The 22,425-nt window shown below is 41.8% G+C and overlaps 1 protein-coding gene across 6 annotated transcripts in view; it reads left to right on the top strand.

Annotated features, from left to right (window-relative positions):
- The first annotated feature begins 6,468 nt into the window (after positions 1-6,468).
- The window catches only part of LOC109634909 (RNA-binding protein with multiple splicing-like), a 35,838-nt gene continuing 19,881 nt past the window's right edge, over positions 6,469-22,425 (top strand). For 4 of the 6 annotated variants that reach the window (XM_020095732.2, XM_020095729.2, XM_020095730.2 and 1 more), the window contains exons 1-3: positions 6,469-6,947; positions 20,832-20,909; positions 22,231-22,269. In XM_020095732.2, the coding sequence (XP_019951291.1) occupies positions 6,885-6,947; positions 20,832-20,909; positions 22,231-22,269 (180 nt within the window). In that variant the 5' untranslated portion in view covers positions 6,469-6,884. The remainder of the gene's footprint in view (positions 6,948-20,831; positions 20,910-22,230; positions 22,270-22,425) is intronic. The other 2 variants (XM_069518692.1, XM_069518691.1) reach the window with 1 other exon arrangement.

The raw sequence follows: 22,425 nt of genomic DNA, 5'->3' as shown, positions 1-22,425 counted from the left end.
TGTCTTGCCTTTTTCAGCACGGCTCCGCAGACGGCAATGTGGGATGGTCAGGGACGGATACATTTCAGTCCTGGATTGCTGTGAAAATTGGTAGAGATCCACATTCCCCAGAGGATAAACCCCAAAAATCTCTGATGTGTTTTATTTTGCACCATCATTGTGTCTCATACTTACAATCACAACACACCTCAGCTCAGATTAAAATGGTGACAGTGGTAAACTACATACACCGTATATAAAGGTGGACGATATGACGGATCCCCTAATGTGAAATCGACAGCATAATTAATGGAATTATACACAGTTTATTGGACATATGAATTATATATATGATGTGGATTTGTACATGGATTTACATGCTGTAGAAGTTGAAGGAATGTTTCCCCTTTCCTGCAAAATGAACATAAAAGAAATATGATGGACAATTATGAGATGTGGCAAACATACATTAGGAAATAAGACAATATATGGTATTAATTCACAGTAAGTAAAGGTCAGAGTTCTGCAGAAAGCATATAAACTATTTTTGGAATATGCACATCCTTCAATAAAGATTAAAAGCGATGGTAAAGACAAAGACGTCAGGAGCCGGGTTTTAGTTTAACCTTTTATTGGTTCCACTGCACAACAAAGAGAAGATATAACTTGACACACTTTCCTTTGACCTGCTTTAAGACATTTTAGGACCCACTCAAAAGCATTCAAAGGGAACATTATGGTCCATTATGCAGACCTGTGTCAACATTTGGAAATTCAAGCCTCGGAGACGTACTTAACGCGGCCTCTGCTCTCGCCTCAGCCCCTCCACTGCTCACTGAACCATAAAAGCCTATAGTACAGTCTCATGACACACACTTGTCTCTTCATTGTGTTTCTGTGCATTCACAGAACTGCAGGTTTTCCATATATGAAAGAAAGGAACGTTTTTTTGCTCAGAGCAGGTTTCCTTCACGTGGCTCGTCAGATTTCACGTCCCTCGTCCCACCTCACAACTCAGTAATGCAACCCGCTTAATCACCCGAACGCATTCTCTTCCTCTCAGCCCGTCCAACCAAGGAAATATGACTTTTCCAGACACCTGCCTCATCAATTTAACATTTTTGGCCATTTTGAAAGGTTAACCCAACCTGAAATCAGCTGCTGTTCCAGCCAACAAAGACAAGAAAACACTTTAGTTTGTAAAGTGACACGTTCTTGAGGGATTATTTCCTGGCACAGGCTTGCATTTCTTCCTGTGAGGTGGGTGACAGTAAGCAGGGCATAACACAGTGAGTGCCCTGATATAAACTGAACTTCAGTTGCTGGTCGGCCGGTGCATCACTGTGGTCCACACTGAAATGTTTCAATAACTGGTGAGTGAATGTTTTTTTGCATTCATCATCCCAGTTGAATGAATCCCAGTGATTTCTTGACTACCTGTTGTTTCCTATGGCTCGTCCAAGAAGATGACGTTTTATTGATTTTGGAACTATTTTGTCAACTATTGGCTGGATTGCCATAAAATGTGGTGCAGGTATTATCTTCCCCCTCAAGATGAATTGTAAAAACTTTGTGTCTCAGATTATTTAGTGGATTCAGATGGATTTTCACCCCAGGTCGCTCCTAACTAGTTTCAGATTCCGACTTATTTTCTGCCAGTAGGGTCTGGATGTCTTTTTAAAAGAAGACTGTTTTAATTTATAGGTTCAGTGAGTAAGATTCAGTTGAAAGGGATCACTTGTGTGTTTCATCTAAATTGGATGAATTGTTGTTTTCTTGACCCTCGGATGGGTCCTTTATATTTAAATACTTTATATTTACATCAGGAGCAGGTCGTCTCTACGGAGGCCGCCATGTTTTTTACAGTAGTTCAAACCAGATTTTTTTCCTGTTGTTGTGAGCTCATCTGACCCGGATAATCTTCTGTTGCATTCTTCATGTGTGAAGGGCAAACCCCGGAAAATATCTGGACCCACTTTTCCAGAGTGCATGTGTGAAAATGGCTGTTTTGTCTCTTTTTTCAAAGAGCCATTGTTATGAAGAAGCAACCATGAAAAGCATTGAGCCAACTGAAACAAAGCACCGAGCCTCTCTTGGCCAATTTGAGCAGGTCAATCTGACCACAAATTGCTCATTAGTGATCTCAGAGGAAGATCAAAGGGCACAGAGCACGAGGGAGGATCGCTGCGTATCAGTAAGTCAAAGGAATGGAATGGTCTGGCTCCAAGCCCAATAACAGCCACTTACCCCACATCACTCAAAAGGGTGAAGTGTGTTGCTCTGCCAAACACAGAGGTGCTGTCAGGTCTTCATGTTTGTACAGGTGACCTCTAAATGGACTGCAACATTGTCCTCCCTCTCTCTTTTAACTTTTAAGTCATTTTGCAAGGAAGTTTCGTAAGCGTGCAGTGCAGAGATAAGGAGCTTTCCCTGCTACCGAGTTGCAGGAATGCAAAGAAAGGGTGTTTTAACGAGAGGAGGGGAGGCATCATCTTGCAGACATCTGACCGCCGGACTGCAAGAACCGCGGGGGTTCTCTCTTGGGGATCCACCACTGGTCAATACATCGACATTATGTCATGATAGATTCATGTTTTGGTGCTCATATCAGGGCTGGCCTTTTAGCTATGAGTCAGTGATCCAGAAGATGATACTGGATAACTTGATTTGTGTCTCAATCATCAGCCCTGCTTGTGTTTCAGCAGAGGTTTTTGTAATGTAGTTGAAATGTTTTGTTATCTGGGAAACAAAGGATCTGTTGTACATAGTACTATGTTTGACATTTTGGGACATATTTTTATTTGCTTTTTTGTCAAGAATTAGGTATATAGATCCCTATTTAATGGACAATTTAATGTACGGTAAATATTAATAATACAAGATACCATACTGGCCAACATATGAAACCATAGCTATAAATACCCTTAATAAGTTATTTGATACTATAAAAATATTGTGATACAACAGGTGCAAAATTGAAAAAAACTAAAAAGAAATCAAATATCTCCTGGTGAAAAAGAGGTGACACACACGTAGAAGAGACAAACGAAGATGTCTCAAGAGTTTGTGTTGATAAGAGACACCGTCTCTGCGTGTTGTCAAGAAAATCATGTGATCTCCACAGCAGAGTTAATACGTCACTTCCTGTCTCTGTCAGCTGCACCTGGCTGCTCCACCTCTCGCCCGAACACTGCGGAGGATTTGTTGTAGTTGTGTGTCCAGAGAACCTCCTTTTTTCCATGTGTGAAATGCAAACTCTGGGTAAACCCTGTAGCCACTTCTTCGGATTTTACCTGCAGGTCGAATGGCCAAACTCTCTGCAAGACAGTGAAGATGCATACTTCCCAAACTATTATGTGACATTAACATGCACGCTCTAGTCGACTCCCCAGCAATTTATTTTTTCCAACAAGGCTTCTTCAAACCGTTAACCAACACTTTTGTCTTTATTTTTAAACTCACAGTCCCCTAGATAACATACAGATAACTGGATATATATACGGCTGGACCATGTCAAAGCTTGCTGACGTGTTACCCAGGACGCCGTGACCAGATTGTCTGCGAGCTGCTCCGCTTCTGCCCCCCTGGTGTGTTTGAGTGTGTGTGTGTTTTTGTGTGCGCGCATGTGTGTGTGCGTGTGTGTACGTTTTCGTGGAGGGCCACACTCCCTCTCCAAGCAACAGACCACACAGCTCAGCCCTGAGACCTGTCAAACACAGCTGGGACATCTCTCCCCTCTCTCTCTTCCCCCACCCCGACTCCCATCCTCTCCTCCCCCTCCATGCTCCCCAGACTCCAGCAGGAGGCTTTGATACAGGGGGTGTTGAGCAGCGAGGGGAACATTTCCATTTTTATCTGCTGCGAAGACTCCGAGACCCCCCTCCCCTCCCTTATTGTGCCGAACTGCTTCTCATCAGCATAAAAGAATCTGCCATGTCCCTTCTTCATTGTGCATGCTTCAGATGCAGAGTAATTGATATAGACATGATCAGGGAGGGGAAAGAGCACACGTCTCTATGTCCGATCCACAACGACTGATTTTTTTTTTCCTCCTTTTGTTGCTTCTGGGTTGCAGGTTCAGCAAAAGTGACTCGCTCGGTTTTCTGCACTGGCTGTCACAGAATGCCAGAGTCTGTCCCGCGCAATAAGTGTCACGCAAACATATAGTCAAAGTCTCCACTGCCGAGCTACTGTCAGCTCTTGAACTTTTCATCGCAAAAAACACAAAGTGAAGCAGTTGCTGAAAATAAATGTTGTGTGTTCAAGGCTGCCTTGTCACCTGATCGCCGCTTTTAAGGCTGCTTTGTATCCTGCACCGCTCTGGAGACAATAATAGGTGTGCCAGTGAAGTTTTTTAGTGTTTGCTCATCCCCACAGGGATTGAGACATGCACCTCTATAGCTCCAGGGTCCGACTGTTTCCTCACTAGGAGGTCATAAATCAAATTGTCTTAGGTGAGCTCAAAGTGGATTAGTGCATCCTGTCATCATATTCCAATCTTGAACAATTTGCAGGTGTTGTCTCCAGTAACTCTTTACATTCACATCCTGCCCTTTCTTTATCTTCTTTCTTATCAGTGATGTCTGAGAGGAGCCATTTTACCTGATATGAAAGAAAAAAAACTCTAAAAGCCTTGGAATAGACAGACTGTATATAGTGTCTGTGACACAGACATGTCTTCTCTTCCTCCCAATTATGCAGACATGAAGCCAAAATGTCCGGGATACTAATGCCGCCATCTTGCTCGTTTGGAGACTGCACAGTAGCGATCGAGGTCGAGGTCCTGCCGATACACATGCACGACCAATCATAAGTCAGTCTCAGCTGTCAATCATGATGTTTCACCCTATTTTCATAGAATCAAATAATAAATTGAAACCAAACTTGCGAACACAGTAGGATAAGAACCACCTAAAATGACAGTAACCATATGTGTGCTTTGGCTTTGTAGTTTGGCCCATGGACTATCCACTAACATGGAGGAGGCGGAGGTTTATGACCTGTACTGCAGTCAGCCACAAGGGAGCGATTTAGTTGCTTTGCCTTCACTTGCGGGGAGCTGTTGTGTCCTCCATCTTTATGTGGGTTCACCCAATCACCAGTCTCTGTTTCCTGTTTATTTTGGCGCACTTACCTCTTCCTGTCTACACCTCTTCTCCGCCCTGTGTTCCTTTGTTCTCTACCTTCTTTATCTCCTTGTGTGTGCATTGCTTTCCAGCTATCTCCTCACGTCTGCTGTCATGGTTTCTTACTGTGGTTAGTTGGTTTTTGAATTAGTGCCTGGTACTGTTTGCACACATCAGAATGCGTAGCTGTGTCTAACCCCTAGATTTTTCGAGTAAAGAGTTTTACATGAGTAAAAGAGACACATGAGCGTCTCTGCAGTCTCAGTTCTGTCCAGAGTTGTTACATAAGAAGCATGTGCAATTTATTATTCAGTCAGGTTGATAATTGGCTGTGTCCCCTGCTCTGTACATCTTTAAAGATGATGAATAATGCTGAGTGCTACGTTTCAAGGTGTTCAGACGGGGGAAGAAAGGGGAAATAATCCTGAGTGTGCGTGGCTTGTTGAAAAACATCTCGTGACTGCCAGCTTTATGATGGAAACTGATAGTATGAAATGCTTGTTAAAGTTTAAACAGGTTAATTTATAGAAAACTGAGTGAACTTTGTACATACACAGGAAAATACTGATGAGAAAAACTAAATGGGAGCCATTTAACATTTATTTTATGAGTGGGTAAGTTAACCACCTTAATAGAATGTGTCAAATGTGCTGCATAACCTGTTGCTTATCAGAGAGCAATTAACATCCTTAAGTATCTTCAATAATTTGACTAATTTATCAAACCAGGCTCAGATGAATGCAATTTAAATATAATTCATATATTAAATTATGAAAAGCCCACAATAAATACATTTGCGTGAATTACGTTACCGTCTCTGAAAGAGACAAAGAAACATTCCCTACACAGATATCAGTTCCACATGTATGGAAATAAGCACCATTTTGCTATTACAGTATCTTTTTTGTAGCTGTACGATTGAAAAAACTGTGATATGACAACATTACCATTTTGTCTTTCTCCCAGATTTGTCTCGTTTGCTGTTGCAGGTCATAAAGAGGCAGCAATATAAAAAATGTGACCAGTTAAAAGGTCCTTGCAGCACTTTAAAATCGTGTTAGTCTGGAGTTTTGACACCTCTTCATTCGGTGCCTTTTTGCAGACGGAGATTGGGGAATTGATGGAGGGGGGGGGGGACCTGGGCCCCTGAACATTGATTTCTAACTCCGGCCCTGCTCTGAGTTCAGCTGCTGTCTAAAGTGACTCTGAGTGATTTCTTTCTTTCTTTTCTTTTCTTTTTTATTATTTGATGAAACGTGATGAAGCCCAGCAGCAGCAGGAGACAGTGCACCCCCCCCCCACACACACACTCCTCCACCCACCCCCCTCCACCCTAAACCCCTCCTCTGTCCTCCACCCCGCCCTCCCTCACGTGGAGATGGGGAGAGAAGTTACCACCGAACATTTACCGTGTTTCATTCAGGGAACAGAGACAAGAGCCGGAGCAGCTTTTCCAGGGAAACACTGAGGAATATCTGACAGAAACACAGAGCCGAGTTTCATCCTCCTCCTCCGTTAAACATCAATCTTCCATCTTCCATGTCGCCGAACTAAAGAAGAAGAAGCAGCAGCAGCAGCAGCTCGGATCAGTGGGACAGCGGCCGCGCGCGGACTGTTTGTCTGTCCTCTTCTTCTTCTTTTCTAGACAAAAAATAAAAACCCACCATTTCGGTCCTGGAGGAGGCGAAGAGGAAGAAGACGCAGAAGCGAAAGGCGACGTGCGAAGCAGAAGAAGCAGAAGAAGAAGAAGACGGAGCAGGTGAAAGTGACAGAGGCAGAATGAACAACAACAAAACCGAGAAGGAGAACGAGCAGAGTGAATTCACCAACCACGAGGAGGAGGTATGTGAGGAGAGCACACAGGAAACACACAGATCCATCCCATTAAAGACTTCTCTGTCCTCTGCAGCTGATCAAGTCGCCTGTAGTGTCTTTGTAACATTCCTGTAGTGGTTAAAGTGTCTTATTCTGAGGTGTCTTCTGAGCTGAATCCCAGTTTCAGCTTGTAAAAGTTGTTTGTATCGGTGTTAGCTGGACGATATGTCCCCAAAAATGATATCAAGGTAAAGACAAATGCATGTTTTAGTGTTTCAGTGTCAAATGTTATCAAGGTAAAAAGAAATTTAATCAAAAACGATTCCGTCGATGTCGATGATCATCAGGATAAATGTCAATAATGTTATTGTTTCGTTCAAGATTGAACCCTCGCTCCTCAGTGAGGAGATAAAATGAAATAAATAAAATTTGTTAAGTTGATATCGATAATTATCAATTTAACAATTATATATATTTTTAATTTTAAAGACAGATATTTCCTCCTTAATGAAGAAATTATGTTTGTGGTTATCTAAATATATGTAATGATATTTACATTTTAAAGTGATTCTTGCCCCCGAGGGAATTAAGATAAAACTAATTTAAAAGCAACAATGCGATCCATATTAATGATTATCAAGATAAATCTGACAACATTATAATTTTTGAAAGTGTTTAAAGTTAGATTTTTGCTCCTCAGTAAATTTGAGCTAAAGATATATTGTGTGTTTCTGTCCTCACTGTGCACTGTTTTCTGTCTGTCTTGTGATTTGATATTGATGAAATTGAATTGCAATCAACATTGACATTTATTGCCCAGCCCTTCTGTACACTGCCATTCATAATATTCACATCAAGAGATGTGTCTTTATTTCACTTAAATATGCACCTTTCATCTATTTTTCACATTACTTTTATATTGTGTTGACCTGTTTGTGTTAACCTATACCTCATAGTGAAGCCAAGCTAAGCACCATTTCTAAACGCTTTAAACCAAGGTAAAAGTAATACTGAATGTTTCCTGATGTAGTTCCTGAATAGCTCTAAAGCCCGGATGCCAGTGAGGAGAATCATAACTTTCTTGGGACTTAAGTGTTACCAGTCTTTGGCTTTACTGTACCATAAAGCCAGACTCCACACAGCACTGAGAAGCAGTGGTAGAGGGAATTCTGAGCCAGGGCAAATTAGTTTTCAGTGAAGCTGAGGGAGCAATTGAAGTTCAAACAACCAGTGTTGCTGCAACACGTTGGCAATAAGTCCTTTTAACCCACACGCACTGCATTACAGTCGAGCGAGCAGAGCCTCTCCGTACGAATGTAACTTAATTACATCCAAACACGGCAAAATGATATTGTTTGTCCAAAGGAAATGTGACGTAATCCGTTTAGTTTCTGGTGAAAATGACTCTCAAACATGTTGGACAAAAGCCCAGTTTCTTCCTCCTCCTCCCATTCTCCTTTGTAAACATTGCACAACCTTGATCCATAACATCGCCTTCTTGGTAAATAAGTTCGGAGTGGAGCGGCGCTTTGCAACGCAGTGATTTTCGTTGGCACAGGAATATTCCAGATCAGACGACAAGACCTGTTATTTCAGAACTCCCCACATCCACAGCCAGGTGATGTAAGAAAGGCTACATGAGATATTTCTCTTGGAGCGGTTTGATGAAGGCTCGGCATATTGTTTTTGTCATTTTGTAGCCGAATTGCCAAACAAACCCCGGCCTGATGTAATACCATATTTGGTCCACTGCTGAGGTAACCATGGGTGCAAGCAGTTACTGTAACACCACACAGATGAGAAATAGACTCAAATACTGAAGTCTGTGAAAGTTAACGGAGAGTTTCAGTTTGAAGGAACACAGTGCTGCAGTTAGCCTGTTTATGGACACATGATTACCAATCTATTAATTATTTTCTTCAGTGAATTGATGAACATTTCAGTCTGTCAAAGGGGGACAATTATTCCCATCACACTTTATGAGAGGCAAAGGTGACGAAGTCCCAGTCGAAAACCCCAGCATCTTTCATTTACAATGAGACATTTTTAGACCCCAACCCAATTTTCAAGAGTTTTCCTTTCACGCTTGAGGAATGTAGCAGGAGATTGTCCAGATCAGACGAGTTCACAAGAACTTAAAAATGTCCGGAACATTCAGGCTGGGTAAAGCACGCAGGAGGAAGGACATGACATATAAATCCCACTGCAGAAATCGCGTGTTTTTGTTTAAGGCACATTGACGCCGGCCTCTTCTACATGCATGACACGTTTCATGCAGAAATATTTGTATTTGAGAATTCACTTTCTCGCTGAGACTTTTCTGGACATTTTCCTGCTGTGTTCTCAAATGGACTCACTCTGGACTTTTTTGCGTTCTCACATACAGCCGCTCCAGAAAATGTCCAGGCTTCAGTGCATGTCTGAAATCAGCAGCTATAGAGAGAAAGCATCTAAATCTCACATTTGTCAGGCTTGAACTGACAATTGTGCATTTGTTTGCTTAGGAAAGGCTTCAATGATTCATAGCTGTCACTAGTTTGCTGTTGATCAATTCATCAACACATTGTTTCTGCACCACAGGGTTCAACCTATTTGCTTTTGCTGGAAGAGAGAGATGGCTCCACATCATTTCAACCAAATATAATTATCTGATTAATTTCTATTTACCAGCTAATAATGCATCACTCAGCACAGCGTATAGTAATTTAGTTTGAGCTAAAATGATCGGTTAGGGAATTGAGGCAACTGACTTTTATATAAGTCACTTTTTAAGCAGAAATGCACAATATTTAATGATTGAGCTCCAATGTGAGGATTTTCTGCTCCTTTGTGTTTTTTCTTTTATTCCACTGAACACTTTTCCCTTATGGATGAGTTGTCAGGCAAAATTTGCATCCAAATGCATCTGAGGCTGTGAGTCTTATTTTTTTGACATTTCATAAACTAAACATGCATTGATTTACTTTAAAAACAAGAAGATTAATGCAAAATTTGAAGAATTATTAAGAAGTATCTATTTTTATGAATAAATACCTCAAAAAAGAGGTTTTAAATTCTGTGATGCACACAAGCTGGGGGACTAGACCAACGTCTTCTACTGTGTAGAAGACAGACACGGAAGCACAGAGAGTAATGACCAGAGGAATCTAATGATGGTGGAAATGTTTGGAAGCCTTCCAGACCGGCAGCAACTTAAATATACTCAGGTGAATTAACGTGCAGTCAGACAGCAATGTTTTGTCTTCGGTGTGCTGGTGTGTGTTTTATGCAAGGGGGGCAGCGAGTTTTCAGGAGAAGGAACATGCACACGCATCCACACGCACGTATACAAGCAGGTGTTAATAGGTGCAATCATGTACTCACACACTTTTGCAGACGGGTGTGGAGATTCACACAAAAAACATGAGACAGAGAATAATTTGACTAATTTGTGTGTATGACTTGCACTTTTTCCACATGATTCAAGAACGTGAGAGTTGAGTCATCGACACTTGTCATCTGATTTGCACAGACTTGGGACATTTTGAAGTGACTAATTGGACATGTTGTTTGTAGCTTTATTGTTTAAGTCTGTTAACGGAGTTCCCCATCCTGACTCCTACTCAGGAGCATCCACAAAGTTCCCCTTGTCGAAAGCACTAAACGTGAAAATGCCAAACAGCTTTGTACTTAACAACACTAAAGTAACCATAAAGTATGAACTTATGTGAGTCAAAGTTTAACAACCCTGCTGGTGTGACTCTCACATGCTGAACAACAGCAGCCTCTTGCACAGCCGAGTATGCGACTCAATGGATCACTGATTCGCACCGGTAAAGCGCCGTAGCGAGCTCGGCTTCCCATCCCTGCTTCATTGCTCAAACTCAGACGTCATCGTCAGTGTTTCACCGAAGCCCGATGATGCTTAATGTTTATCTTCTGTGGACCAGTGCTCACCAAACATGGTCTTGTTGCAGAGAAGGTATGCAGGTTTCACTCCCGGCAGCATCTAATCTTGCGTGCTGGTTTGATAAAGCTCCATTATCGGGTGTTCTGGATGCTTTCACATTCTGTGGCACTCAACGGACACTGATGTAGCGGAGGTGACATACCGTCTCTTACATGGCAGATGCCAAAGATATGTTGTGACCAGCTGCGGATTCCAGACCTTGTATGGAACTAGAGGAGCTGGAGAGTAGATTTGATTTTCTAGAAAAGTGAGTTTAGGAAGTCAGTGTGTCTTTAAGGAGGTTTTGTTCCTCCTGAACTGTGGAGACAGTGATGTGAAGTACAGTTGCAAAGCCTGTGGAGAGGTGACACATTCCAGCCGTGTTTGTGTTATCAGGAAGGTAACATATCATGACAGAGTGCATGCAATGAGGGAAACAAACCCAGTTCAACAAAGTCACATTGAAATTGCATTTACTTTTTTTTAGTGTCTATATAAATGATTGCTTAATCGATTAGCTGATGGAATTTCAATTTTAAATCTCTTGGATTAGTAGCTGGATAAAGAAAAACTATTCGAATACGTCACTTTAATCCAAACTATAAATCAAGAACATTAGTTGGAGCTCAAAATGTAATTAAATAAAAATTTCATCTGTTTGATTTATCATTCAAGTAATTTATCTAGTGAAGACAGGCATATTTTCTCTCCTGGAATCTCAAATACACAGATTATTTTTGTGTTGTCATGAATTGAATATCTTTGTGTGGATAGAGGGTCAGATGATGTCGCCTTAGGCTCTGGATTTTGAAATATTGCCTCATATTTTACACAAACAACAGACAAATCATAGAAAAGCAACAGAAGTTTAATTTGTATGGACCTAATGATTTATTTTATTGTTTGCTGGCTGAGTCTGTGTTGTTCACAGTAAAGAGAGCAGGGAACGGTATTAGGTGAAGACATGCAGTACAGGCAGTGAGTACATGGAATGTATCGCGGCTAACCAAGTCACCCGACTAAGCTTGACCTTTAACCTCTTAGCTGTCAATTTCCCTTAAGCCAACTCATGTTTACTTAAGTCGAGACCTGCCCAGCTATCCCATCGCTGGAGGTCCACCATCAAACTGCACCTGATTTTTGTCGAACGACTGAACTCAGAGTGCTGACGCCTTTATTGTTTCCTCTACAGGACGAAACTATCCTTCGTTAAATGTCTTCCTACAGTGAAACCGTGTTACTGGATGTTACAATCTAACACAGCAGGGGCAGTTTCAACCTTGTCAGACATCTGTTGATTGTAGTTCTTGGCTGACCATAAACACGTAAGTGGATATTTACGAGCGCCCAAAGAGAAACAGAATATCACTCAAGCAAGAGTTCAGCAAATGCGGCGTGTCTCCCTGGCGTGTTATTTGGATTGTGCTTGGCCTGCTTCGGGGATCCACTGGGGTCCTCCTCAAATAACAGGTCATGTGGCCAGCGTGACCTTTTCCATTAAGAGACGTAGCTGGGGGTGCTCCGCTGCTGGAGAGGCACTGTAAAGCGGGGGGGGGGTTGGGGCCACGCCGCTCTGCAGCGCGGTGGTGTGGGCACGTGTGTGTGGTCCTCCCGTGTGCATGTATCTATGAAAAGGGCACGCAGATATGTTAACGCTCTGTGACATGAAACGCTATCGTAGGGGGAGCTTTAGAAGGTAAAGTGGCCATGAGAGGGCAAAAGGAAAAATGCAAAAAGCGTCACGGATTGTTAGGAGACGATCTACATTTTGATTTGCTCTAGATTAAGACTCTGGAGTATTCTTACAATCACAGTGAAAAACGCACAGATAAAGTATACATTGATAAAGGCAATACAAACCCCCTATATACTGCTCACAAAGTAAAACCCTATCCCGTCTGCCCGTCTGATAGGTTGGAGTTTATTTATAAAAGCGCCAGGGGAATTGTCATCTTATCTTAGCCATTTGTCAGCTGTGCGACAAGAGGTATTTGAAAAGACAACAACAAGGCTTAGCGTCAGGAGCGGCTGGCAAAAGAACCCTTTTAAAACAGTTGTGAGAAGAAAAAAAAAAAGATGCCGCGTTAAAGAATTCTACGACACATTTGAATATATATGAAAAGTGATCAGGAGCGAGGAGAGAGCCTCTTATGTGAAGCCGCGTTCCTTAAAAGGCCTCGGTTGTCAACTTTGCTTTGTAACTAATGATGCTCGAGTTGAGGGAAGTGTGAGCTCGTGCCTCGACAGTGTCAGCCATCTTGTCCTGCTTTGTCACACTGTATTTATGAGCTTGTTCAGTCACCTCCACCTAATATTGCTTACTCACAAGCTATAATTATCCACCTTACTGTGAGATCTGTCTCTTTACACCTCCCTTTATACTTTTTTCATGTTCTGTATTTTCCCGAAATTAATCTTTTTTCTTTTCTCTAACCGCCCCATACTCCTCCTCCTCTTCTGCTCCCTCTCTCCACTTTTATCTCCTTTCCCCTCCGTTTCCTCCTCCACTCCACTCTTAGGTCCCACCCTTTATCTTGTTCTCCTGCCATTTCCTCACCCCCTCTTTTCTCTCCCTCCACCCTGGCACTGTTTATCATTTTGCCTCTCCTCTTCTCCTCTTTCCTACCCCTCCCTTCTTTTTTATCCTGCCCTCCCTCTCTTTCTTTCTCACTCGCACCCATTTTAGTCCCAGTAGCCACTCTTTCCTTATCCCTTATCGGCCCATACGTTGAAAGCCTGACCCTGACATTTCTGAACAGAGCGGCCGTTTATGGTCATGGGAAGGAAGACAGAGGCGAGCCAGTTGGAACGGAAACAAAGTGAATGAGAGTCAAGATTAGTTTGGAAAGATGGGGCCAAACCCCGAAAGTAGAAAAGTCAGTGGCCGCTGAAATGCTTAAATTTAAAGCTAATTATAAGAAATAATGTAAAATCATACTTTTCCAGGAAAAGATGAAATATTCTATCCCTTTCACAGAAAAATGAAGAGTCCCTTTTGTAGAAATGTAGATGCTCTTAAGGGGACAATTCTACAGTGGCCCTGAAGTGGCAGAAGCAGAGAAGAGTCAGTAAAATGCATGTGACGTAAATCGAATGTTAGCCACCATAAGCTACTGGTCATACCATTCAAGGTTGCAAAATATAGTTAACAACTCGTGCACTCAACTTTTAATTTGTCAGAGTCAAACTAAGCTATTTCAAGAACAGATCCCACAAACATCCTGGAAACCAGTCAATTTAAAACCAAAACAAATTATGAAGCTAAAGCAAACATTCTGTGGCCCCAGCTTTGAACATATGAGTATATTTTGATTTAATCGTTGAACATTGAAACCATTTGCGTAGTACTCTGAAAAATGTTCCAAATCAAGGCATCAGCTTCGGCTATTAGAATTCCTCATGAGCATTTGTTTTACTATGTTTTACTAAAACAGTGTCACATTTATGGATTAATGAACCGATAACAAGATAATCATTGTTGTTAGGAGCATTATCTCTGACAAACACAAAAGAACAGTTGGAAACTACTTCTATCAAGTGCAGGATTAGACTTTTTTTCCTGGAGACACAAAGAATAATTGAGTATTCATTGTGGGTTTTTTTTTTTTTTCCACTTGCACCTGACACTTGAACCCTCTGCCCACCCAACCTAAAAAAAAACAGTTTAAGGTGTCCACTTGGAAAGGCAGCAACAAAGAGAGCACAGGAGAGGCTGACATGGACTTGGCCGATTAGTTTACGTTAATGAACACTTTGGAATGTTAAGTCCATTCTTCGAGACTCATCAGATAAGAGAAAGGGAAGAAGGGAGCAAACAGGCATGAAAGATTATGATGAACTCTGATCTGACATCCAAGCAGTCAAGCTGTTGCGTCGCTGACACCCCGTGAATGGGTCTTATCTCCCACATGTCACCCAAATGACACCTTAAGGCCTTGTCTTGCTCAGGTCAGAGACGGTTGATGAGCACATGCGTGTCATTGCGTTTCATTCGAGGGAAGAGGAGGGAGAAAAGAGTCACTGAGCATGAGAGGGAAAAACACAGTGAAGTGGGCGCTCTCTCGGTTTTTTCCGAGGTCATTTGTTTTAAATGTCTTTTAAAGGTTAACCTGTTGGAACATTTACAGACCCTTACAGGGCTGTACTTGTTGCTCAAAAGCACTTGTGGGAGTCAGAGAGAGGGAGAAAAACAAAGACACTCTCGGCTCGCAGCTCCGCCGTGACGTTGGGAGTGTGCTCAACCTCACAGTTAACCCCTGACCTACACAATAACCGTGGCTTAACCTGTGACCTCTGACCCTAAATGTGACACTTGACCCGTTGAACCCTGGTTATTAACAGACAAACGGAGTCATCCATTTATGGTTGTTTGACACCTCTCGGGTCTGCCATCTCTCACTCTTCACATTCTCTGACACAGAAGATGAAGGGGGGGGGGGGGGAACTTGTGAGGGTGACAGAGGGTGATGCCAACACAGGGCAGTGACAACTATAAGATGGCAGAGGAGTGTGGGAGTCTTGTCAGTTAGACTGTTTTTATTAACGTGGCGCTCAAATGATGCAAGAAACGTCTGCTTGCCCTGAGCTCACACGGGCTTATGGGTAGACTTTGATTGTAGCTCGGTCACAGTGAACAGAGACTAGTGCACAAAGACTTGAAAGCAACTATTGTGGGTGTGCAAGGAATGAGCTTTTTATGATTTCATATGCAGGTAATTGCAGCATTGTTGCGTACACTCATGCTCCACAATACGCCCGGATACTGTATCCTCCCTTTCAAGGCTTCAAGGTTAGAGCTGTGTCCTGCTACATCTGGCTTAAAGGACCTGTATCTATTAACTCAGCTGTCGAACACACACACACACACACACACACACACACACATACACATACACACACACAGGGAGGGAGAAAGAAACACATAGTAATCATCTCACATTGCACCAAGGTCATGTCCCTCATTTCAGCCGGAAAGCAACGGTCAAAAAAGTACTCAATTAAATTCCGAGCAAATACCTGAGAAAGTCAAACAGCGTGGCAGATACAAGGCATTTCAGGCGATCGGTGAAACTAATTTTATGACTTGAGCGAGCTGAATAGAAATGACACATGAATAAGTTGCTAGGCCATTTAATTTGACAAATCAGGCTGCTTCATCCTAATGGTGCAGAGATGCAGGCTACACAGGAAGACATTTTACACATTTTAATGCATGTGTTAAATGGCGTTCCAGTCAGTTATTGTTACAGCTTTCTGTTATGGCGTCGTCCATGCTTCATGGCGTTTGATGGTGGAAATGCTGTGTGGTGGAAGGCCAGTGGCTTTGTCTCAAGAAATATTTTTTTGTGAAATGATTCTGTGTTCTTTGATATTTATAACACCAGATGTTTTAGCTCAGAGTTTGATCCTCGTGTTATTTTCATCTCTTTCATCTGGCTCATTTTAAGGATGACTTTAGTTTGTTACAACTCAGACTTTGACAACAGCAACGTCATTAAACAAGTCCAACAGAGCAAGAAACCTAAGCTGTCAAATGATGAAACAAACTTCAAGAGGAAACAAAGAGTTAAATTAGTGCCCAAATTGTCCATTGTAAACATCCAAATCATTTTCCTGGTTCATCTATGACCTTTCGTTGGGGGGATAATTACACATTTTGGTGTGAAACAACAGCCAAAGAATGAAACCATAACTGTTTTGATAATTACGTAATTGTTCAAGTAATTTGCCAGCAATAATCCTGACTAGTCTTTGGTTCCAGCTTATCCACTGGGAACATTTATAGCTTTTTTCATTCAGGATAGTGTGAATAAAAGTAGTGTGAAAGTAAAACAAAGTAATTTGCACTGATGGTGATTCATACTATAGATAAAATGATTATTTGAAACTCCTTTGAAAATTATCATTTTCTCAAATCTCAAGAATACCTGAGGTATCTCACCAGATCTCAAAAAGTCAGACCAAAATTAGATCCAAGCTGCTATAAACCGGACTTATTCTTTAAGATAACACCTTAACACACGTGAGTAGCCGAGCCGTGTTGTGAGCACACACCTCTCGCCCCTCCTTTTACAAACTCAGGGTGGCACCAGAAAACCTGCAAGGTGCAATAATACAGTATCAATAGGGTGATGACCTCATCTGGGGATGGTGGAGTCGCAGACCTCTGATTAGAGGTGCATTGATCTCCTGGGACTTGCTGCAGAAGTGGCCTTAATAGGATCTGATGTTTTTGGCCTGGGGCTCCACACTCTGCTGTGCCTCCGCCAAGGCGTTGCCAGGATACTGCACTGGTACGCCGGTTGTGAAGTACTCAGCTGGCTTGTGGTGGGTAGGGACTGCTGTTTTTGATCAAAGCCTGCATGCATGCCGGTGTGTGAGCACGCCATAAATGGTCAATGATTCAAAGGCCACTCAGCACTATGGAAATGCAGGTATGCGACTCACAAGGAGCCAGTTAAACAATGTCTCTAAAACCAAATAATACAGAGGCTAAGGGTTAATCTTTGCTTTTATGAATCTGCCCAACCCATGGCCTGATCTGCAGATAAGTTTACTACGTCATGAATTCTTAAAAGTCTCACTTCACCTGGTGGCAGCCAACTTATAACTCTCTGTCTTTTGGAGCTGGTCCCAAAGCAACATCAATAAAGACTGATACCGTAATCAAAAGCAGATGTCTGCAGGAAGGAGCTGTTGACACATTTTGCCTGTGAATCATCCCGAATGCGGCATGTGCAGTCAGCTCCTCACCGGCGGACACACGGGCGAAGCGATCATATATCACAACAGCTGACGTCAGGAAGTCTCAGGAATGGGGTCCGACGCAGCCAAGAATGTTCCATTGTTCTGAGTGTGCAGAAGACCTGTTGTTTATGTTTGTTTCAGCTGAACTTAACTTTTCCAGCTCCAATGTGTCTATTAGGCACATGGCTGGAGATAAGAGCTAAATCAAAGATGGGAGCTTTGATAGTTTGGCAAGGGAAGGATCGATGATAGATTTTCTTAATTTGTTTGCCAACCAAACGTTAAAGTAGTGTTGGAGAAATGTCAAGGAGCAAGATTTAGTAGACATGATTTTAGATAAAAGTAAATCATTATTTAAATGAAAAGTTAGAGACTGTATATTTGCTAAGCAGTGATTCAGTGGCTCGACATAAACCGAAGCAACAAGGGGAGATATAAATCTGTCATCTCTACGGCAGCAGGTCTTTTTCCTCTGGTGCTTTTTGTGCTCGTGTAGCTTCATCGAGAATTCTACTCCATAAAAACAACAATGAAAACAAAACCTGTCCCTGTCAACTCCTCAAACAGCTTCTTGGATCTGAAGATTCGGCAACACTTGTATTTTGAACATCTCACACGCACACGCATTAGTTTTATCAGCCCAAGCAGCTGTCAGTGACGGCCCTCGCTCGTGTCTGATTGATACCATCCTGTTGTGACTCTTTGTTCCCATGTAGCTCCATATAAGGTGGTCCTCAATAGAGTTCGTTTAATCAGATCTGCCAGAGACAGAGCCCAGCGATGGCCCCTGCAGGGTCCAGCTCAGCTCAGATAAAATACGTTAAGATAAGAGTGAAGGTGAGAAAGTCAGAGGTGAGATTTCTTTTGTTTGTTTTTGGGCTGGATGGTCGGTTTGGCACTCACCGGCTATTGTCCCCCCCCTCCCTCAGTTGCTAAGCTGCTTTGTTTGTGTGGTGCTCTGCCTTTGGCATCAGTGGTGCGTATCAGGTTACATGTGGGAATGAGGTGTAGTGTTAGTTCAGCAGCTCCTTTGTCCCCTGAGAATCCACTATCTAATAAATCTGGGAGCTTTGAATCTTATCTATGCACAATGCTAACGGTTCTGTTATAAAATCATCCTTAAATAGAATCAGATTATTCAATAAATAACTACATTATTCGTCCAAATCCACTATTACAGTATTGAATTTGAGTGAGCAGGGTGGAGCCGTTTGATGCACACAGTCTATTGTTTAAATTTTGATGTCTCCAGTGAATTAAAGCAATTATTTTCCTGTAGCAAGCCAAGTTTAATTAGGTGATAATTCCAGGTAGGAGGTGTGATAAGTGCCTATAGATAGAATACATTTCTTAAAATGTTATCTACTGCTTCGTGTCTTCCACAGTTATCTTAATAGCACTATATTGTGGAAAAATATAATTTTTCATTGTTTTCTATAGCTTTTACGAGGTAACAAGTAAAAAATGAAGCTGCTGCGTTAATAGGAGACACATGTAGTTTATAGTTATAAATACCTGTGTTAACAACTCTTTCCTTTGGCCCTATATTAAGCACAGACATCTGCAATTACATGCAACAAATAGAATTTCCCTGTTTTGTTTTTTTTTTCTCTCCTCCTAATCGCAACCAGATCTGTGCTCGTGAGCTGTGACAGGACGTCTCAACACCTCCAGTATTCGACTTGCAGTGTGCTGCTATGTCTGTGTTAACTAAAATGCCGGCCCGGCTGCAAATGTGTGTGCATGTGTGGAAAGAAGCACTGCTGTTCACACCAAAGCTTTTTTCAGTCAGGCCAGTTTGACAGTCGTGTGATTTTAAAGAGTGACGCTGCAAAAATAGGAGGTGAAAGCTCAAATAGACATTTTTGGCCTGTTTACTAAAGAAGTGTCAGAAGTGCCACTTGCCATTATGAGTCTCGTGGAATAAAATTAGGGAAATACCTTTATTCATTTTAGTGGTGAGAGTGAGACGAGAGGATCAATACCACTCTAGTATAGTGCATTAAGTATGAAGCTTGAGCAGCTGGTTGGATTAGGTTGGTATAAAATCAAAGTGCACATGCATGCACACATAGCGTTTGTGCTCTGGAACAGCACAATGAGTTGTTCAGGGTTTTACAATCATGTTTTTGTACAGATTAAATGAACAAAGTAGAATTTATCTTAAAAAATCTTTATAGGCGCTGATTAATTGTATTCCCGCTAAACCAGGCTAGCTGTCTCTAGTCCTCACGTTAAGCTATGCAACCAGCTTCGCACACATATTCAAGCTGTATTGGTCTTTTCCTATTCTCAGACAAATAAGTGTGTAAGCTTAAATTAAAAACAAGGCTTTATATTGTCCTGCGCTAATAGAAAATTGTCAGATATTTGATCTGATGTTTTTTTTTTATATCAAGACATAAAAACATATGTGGCTCAACTTAACTCTTTTAGGTTTATGGACCACAGTAAATTTGTAGTGAGCTCTCTTGTACATTCTCCCCATAGTTTCCAAAGCAATATTTCATGTTTATCCTTTTTCTCAGCAGCACATGGAAGATGACTTCACCCTCACCCGCCCACTTTCTTTCTTTTTTCATATTCACTTTTGTTCCTCTGTCAGGGTTGATGCTGAGGTTGTAGGAATTTAAAAACTGTGTTTATTTTGTGTTTTGAAAAATAAAGATATTTAACAAACTACCTCTACCTGCAGTACACCTAGTGCTATTACACTGCATTCCTTTTACTTCTCTGTCAACCCACATTATAATATAATTTAAAAACCACTTCCTTGTCTTAAAGCACATCGGAGTTACTACTCCCCCTGTGGGTTTTTCACCTTCTCTCACTAAAATGTTCCTTTACCCTGCCTCAGGTAACATATATGTTGTAATTCCCCAGCAACGCCGGCTCAAGTTGCAAGTTGAAAAGTTCAAATGTAAAACAGAGGCTAGAGCTGTGAGGGGGGGGCATAAAACACAGCCGGCTATAGATTACACAGGAGAACACAAAACACCGGGTGTAGAAATGGTATGATAGGGTGTGTGAGTGTTTGCTGAGCTGAGGTACATCCCTATCAGTATCTGAGAAGTCTTATCTTTCCCTGTCAAATCAACCCGGAGAATCATTTAACTCATTTTCCGTCTCCTTTTCCCACATAACATCATCTTTTACTATCAGGTATGCAAGGAAGCTATTTATAACCCGTGGAGGTTAATGAAAAATACATGATCTCTCGTTCTTGTCTTCCCCAGGTCCGAACGCTATTTGTCAGTGGACTACCTCTGGATATCAAGCCGCGGGAGCTCTATCTCCTGTTCAGACCATTTAAGGTATGTTTGTATGTTTTTAAATGGATGGACTGCAGCTATTCTTAGCAGCCGTCTTTCCATGCCGTCAATGGGACCTCCATTAATGGTGATGAAATAAACGGCAATGGAAACTCTCCTGCGAGGTTCAAGTGTCTGTGTTCCTGAAGCCGAGGTTCAATCACGTCTTGATCCATGGGAAGCTTGTGTATGAGTGTGAGTGTGTGTGAGTGTGTGTGTCATGGAAAAAAACGTCCGGGTGCTTGTGATACATAAACAAAGCTATTTTGCTTCACCTCAGAATCTTCAAGTTGTCACAGCACAAACAGTCCTGGATGTAATCTCAGGTGAAGGTGTGTAAATGATGCAAGCTTTTTGGCCGAGTCAAAATAATGGAATAATGCACTTTAATGGGGGGGGGGGCAGCAGCACTATTAAAGTGAATAATGGGACAGTTGCTATGCATCTAATCCTGCTCTTAGATAATGCTGCTGGTATGCACTCTCTGAGTTTATATCTTGAAAGCTGTAAATCTCAATTAAGCGAGTAAGACATGACAATCTGGTTCATGTGGTTTTCATACAAGACCTTTGAGCCATGAAACCACTTGATGTAGTCAACTGTGACTCAGCAAATGTAAAAATATTTTTTTCCTCTGCCAAGGAGGTCATGTTTTTGTCCGCATTTGTTTGTTTGTTAGTAAGAAGGATAACGCGAAAACTACGTAACCGATTTCCTGAAAATTTTGTGCAGGGATCCTCCAAGAATGAACTTTAGGCAAATTGGTTAATGTCATCATCCACCCATGTCCCCTACGGTATACACTGGCCACTATACAGACATCTGCTTGCAGCCCACAATCTTTAAACCGAGCTGACTGTCTGCGACAAGTGCACATGCTTCAGGTGCAATATCTTTACCTACAGGAATGGAATGTGGAATCATGTACGCATGTGTGGAACCACAGACGGACGCTCACCCTCATTTCTGTATGAATGGAACCATGGGCTCATATATGAGACATGTGAGATGCATGTGACCGGTGCAGGTACACAACTATCAGCAGACAGTATGGTCAACCCTTTCAACTTTTTTGCGGATCTGGATTTGGGGGCAGCCGTTTTTCAGATCCAAATAAAAATCTGGATTAAGTGAATTTAAATGATGTTGTCAAAAGGAAACTGTTGGGCCTAGCTCTAGGTATGCACTCTACTCGGTGCCATTCTAGTTTTTTTTCTAGTTAAATGTAATTGTTATTATGCAAAAGATTATCTTTTGCAACCATTTGCTCACTAGAATTTATATGTATCTTTCTTAACTCCAACATTGTCTTTCTTTGTTTCAGGGTTATGAAGGCTCCTTGATAAAACTCACCTCGAAACAGGTAAGCTACTAGACACCGAGCGCTCTTTTTCTATTTAAAGAAACTAATGAATGAAGGTCAGTCCGTCTCTCATCACTCTGTTACTGTTTGCTTTATGCTCATCAACACATTTAATTCTTTTGTCTCGCCTTTGTCCTCTCTTCTTTCTCTCCCTGT

The sequence above is a fragment of the Paralichthys olivaceus genome, chromosome 22 (genome assembly GCF_024713975.1).
Source record: "Paralichthys olivaceus isolate ysfri-2021 chromosome 22, ASM2471397v2, whole genome shotgun sequence".
Lineage (NCBI taxonomy): Eukaryota > Metazoa > Chordata > Actinopteri > Pleuronectiformes > Paralichthyidae > Paralichthys > Paralichthys olivaceus.
This window is presented reverse-complemented; position numbering and strand designations above follow the sequence as displayed.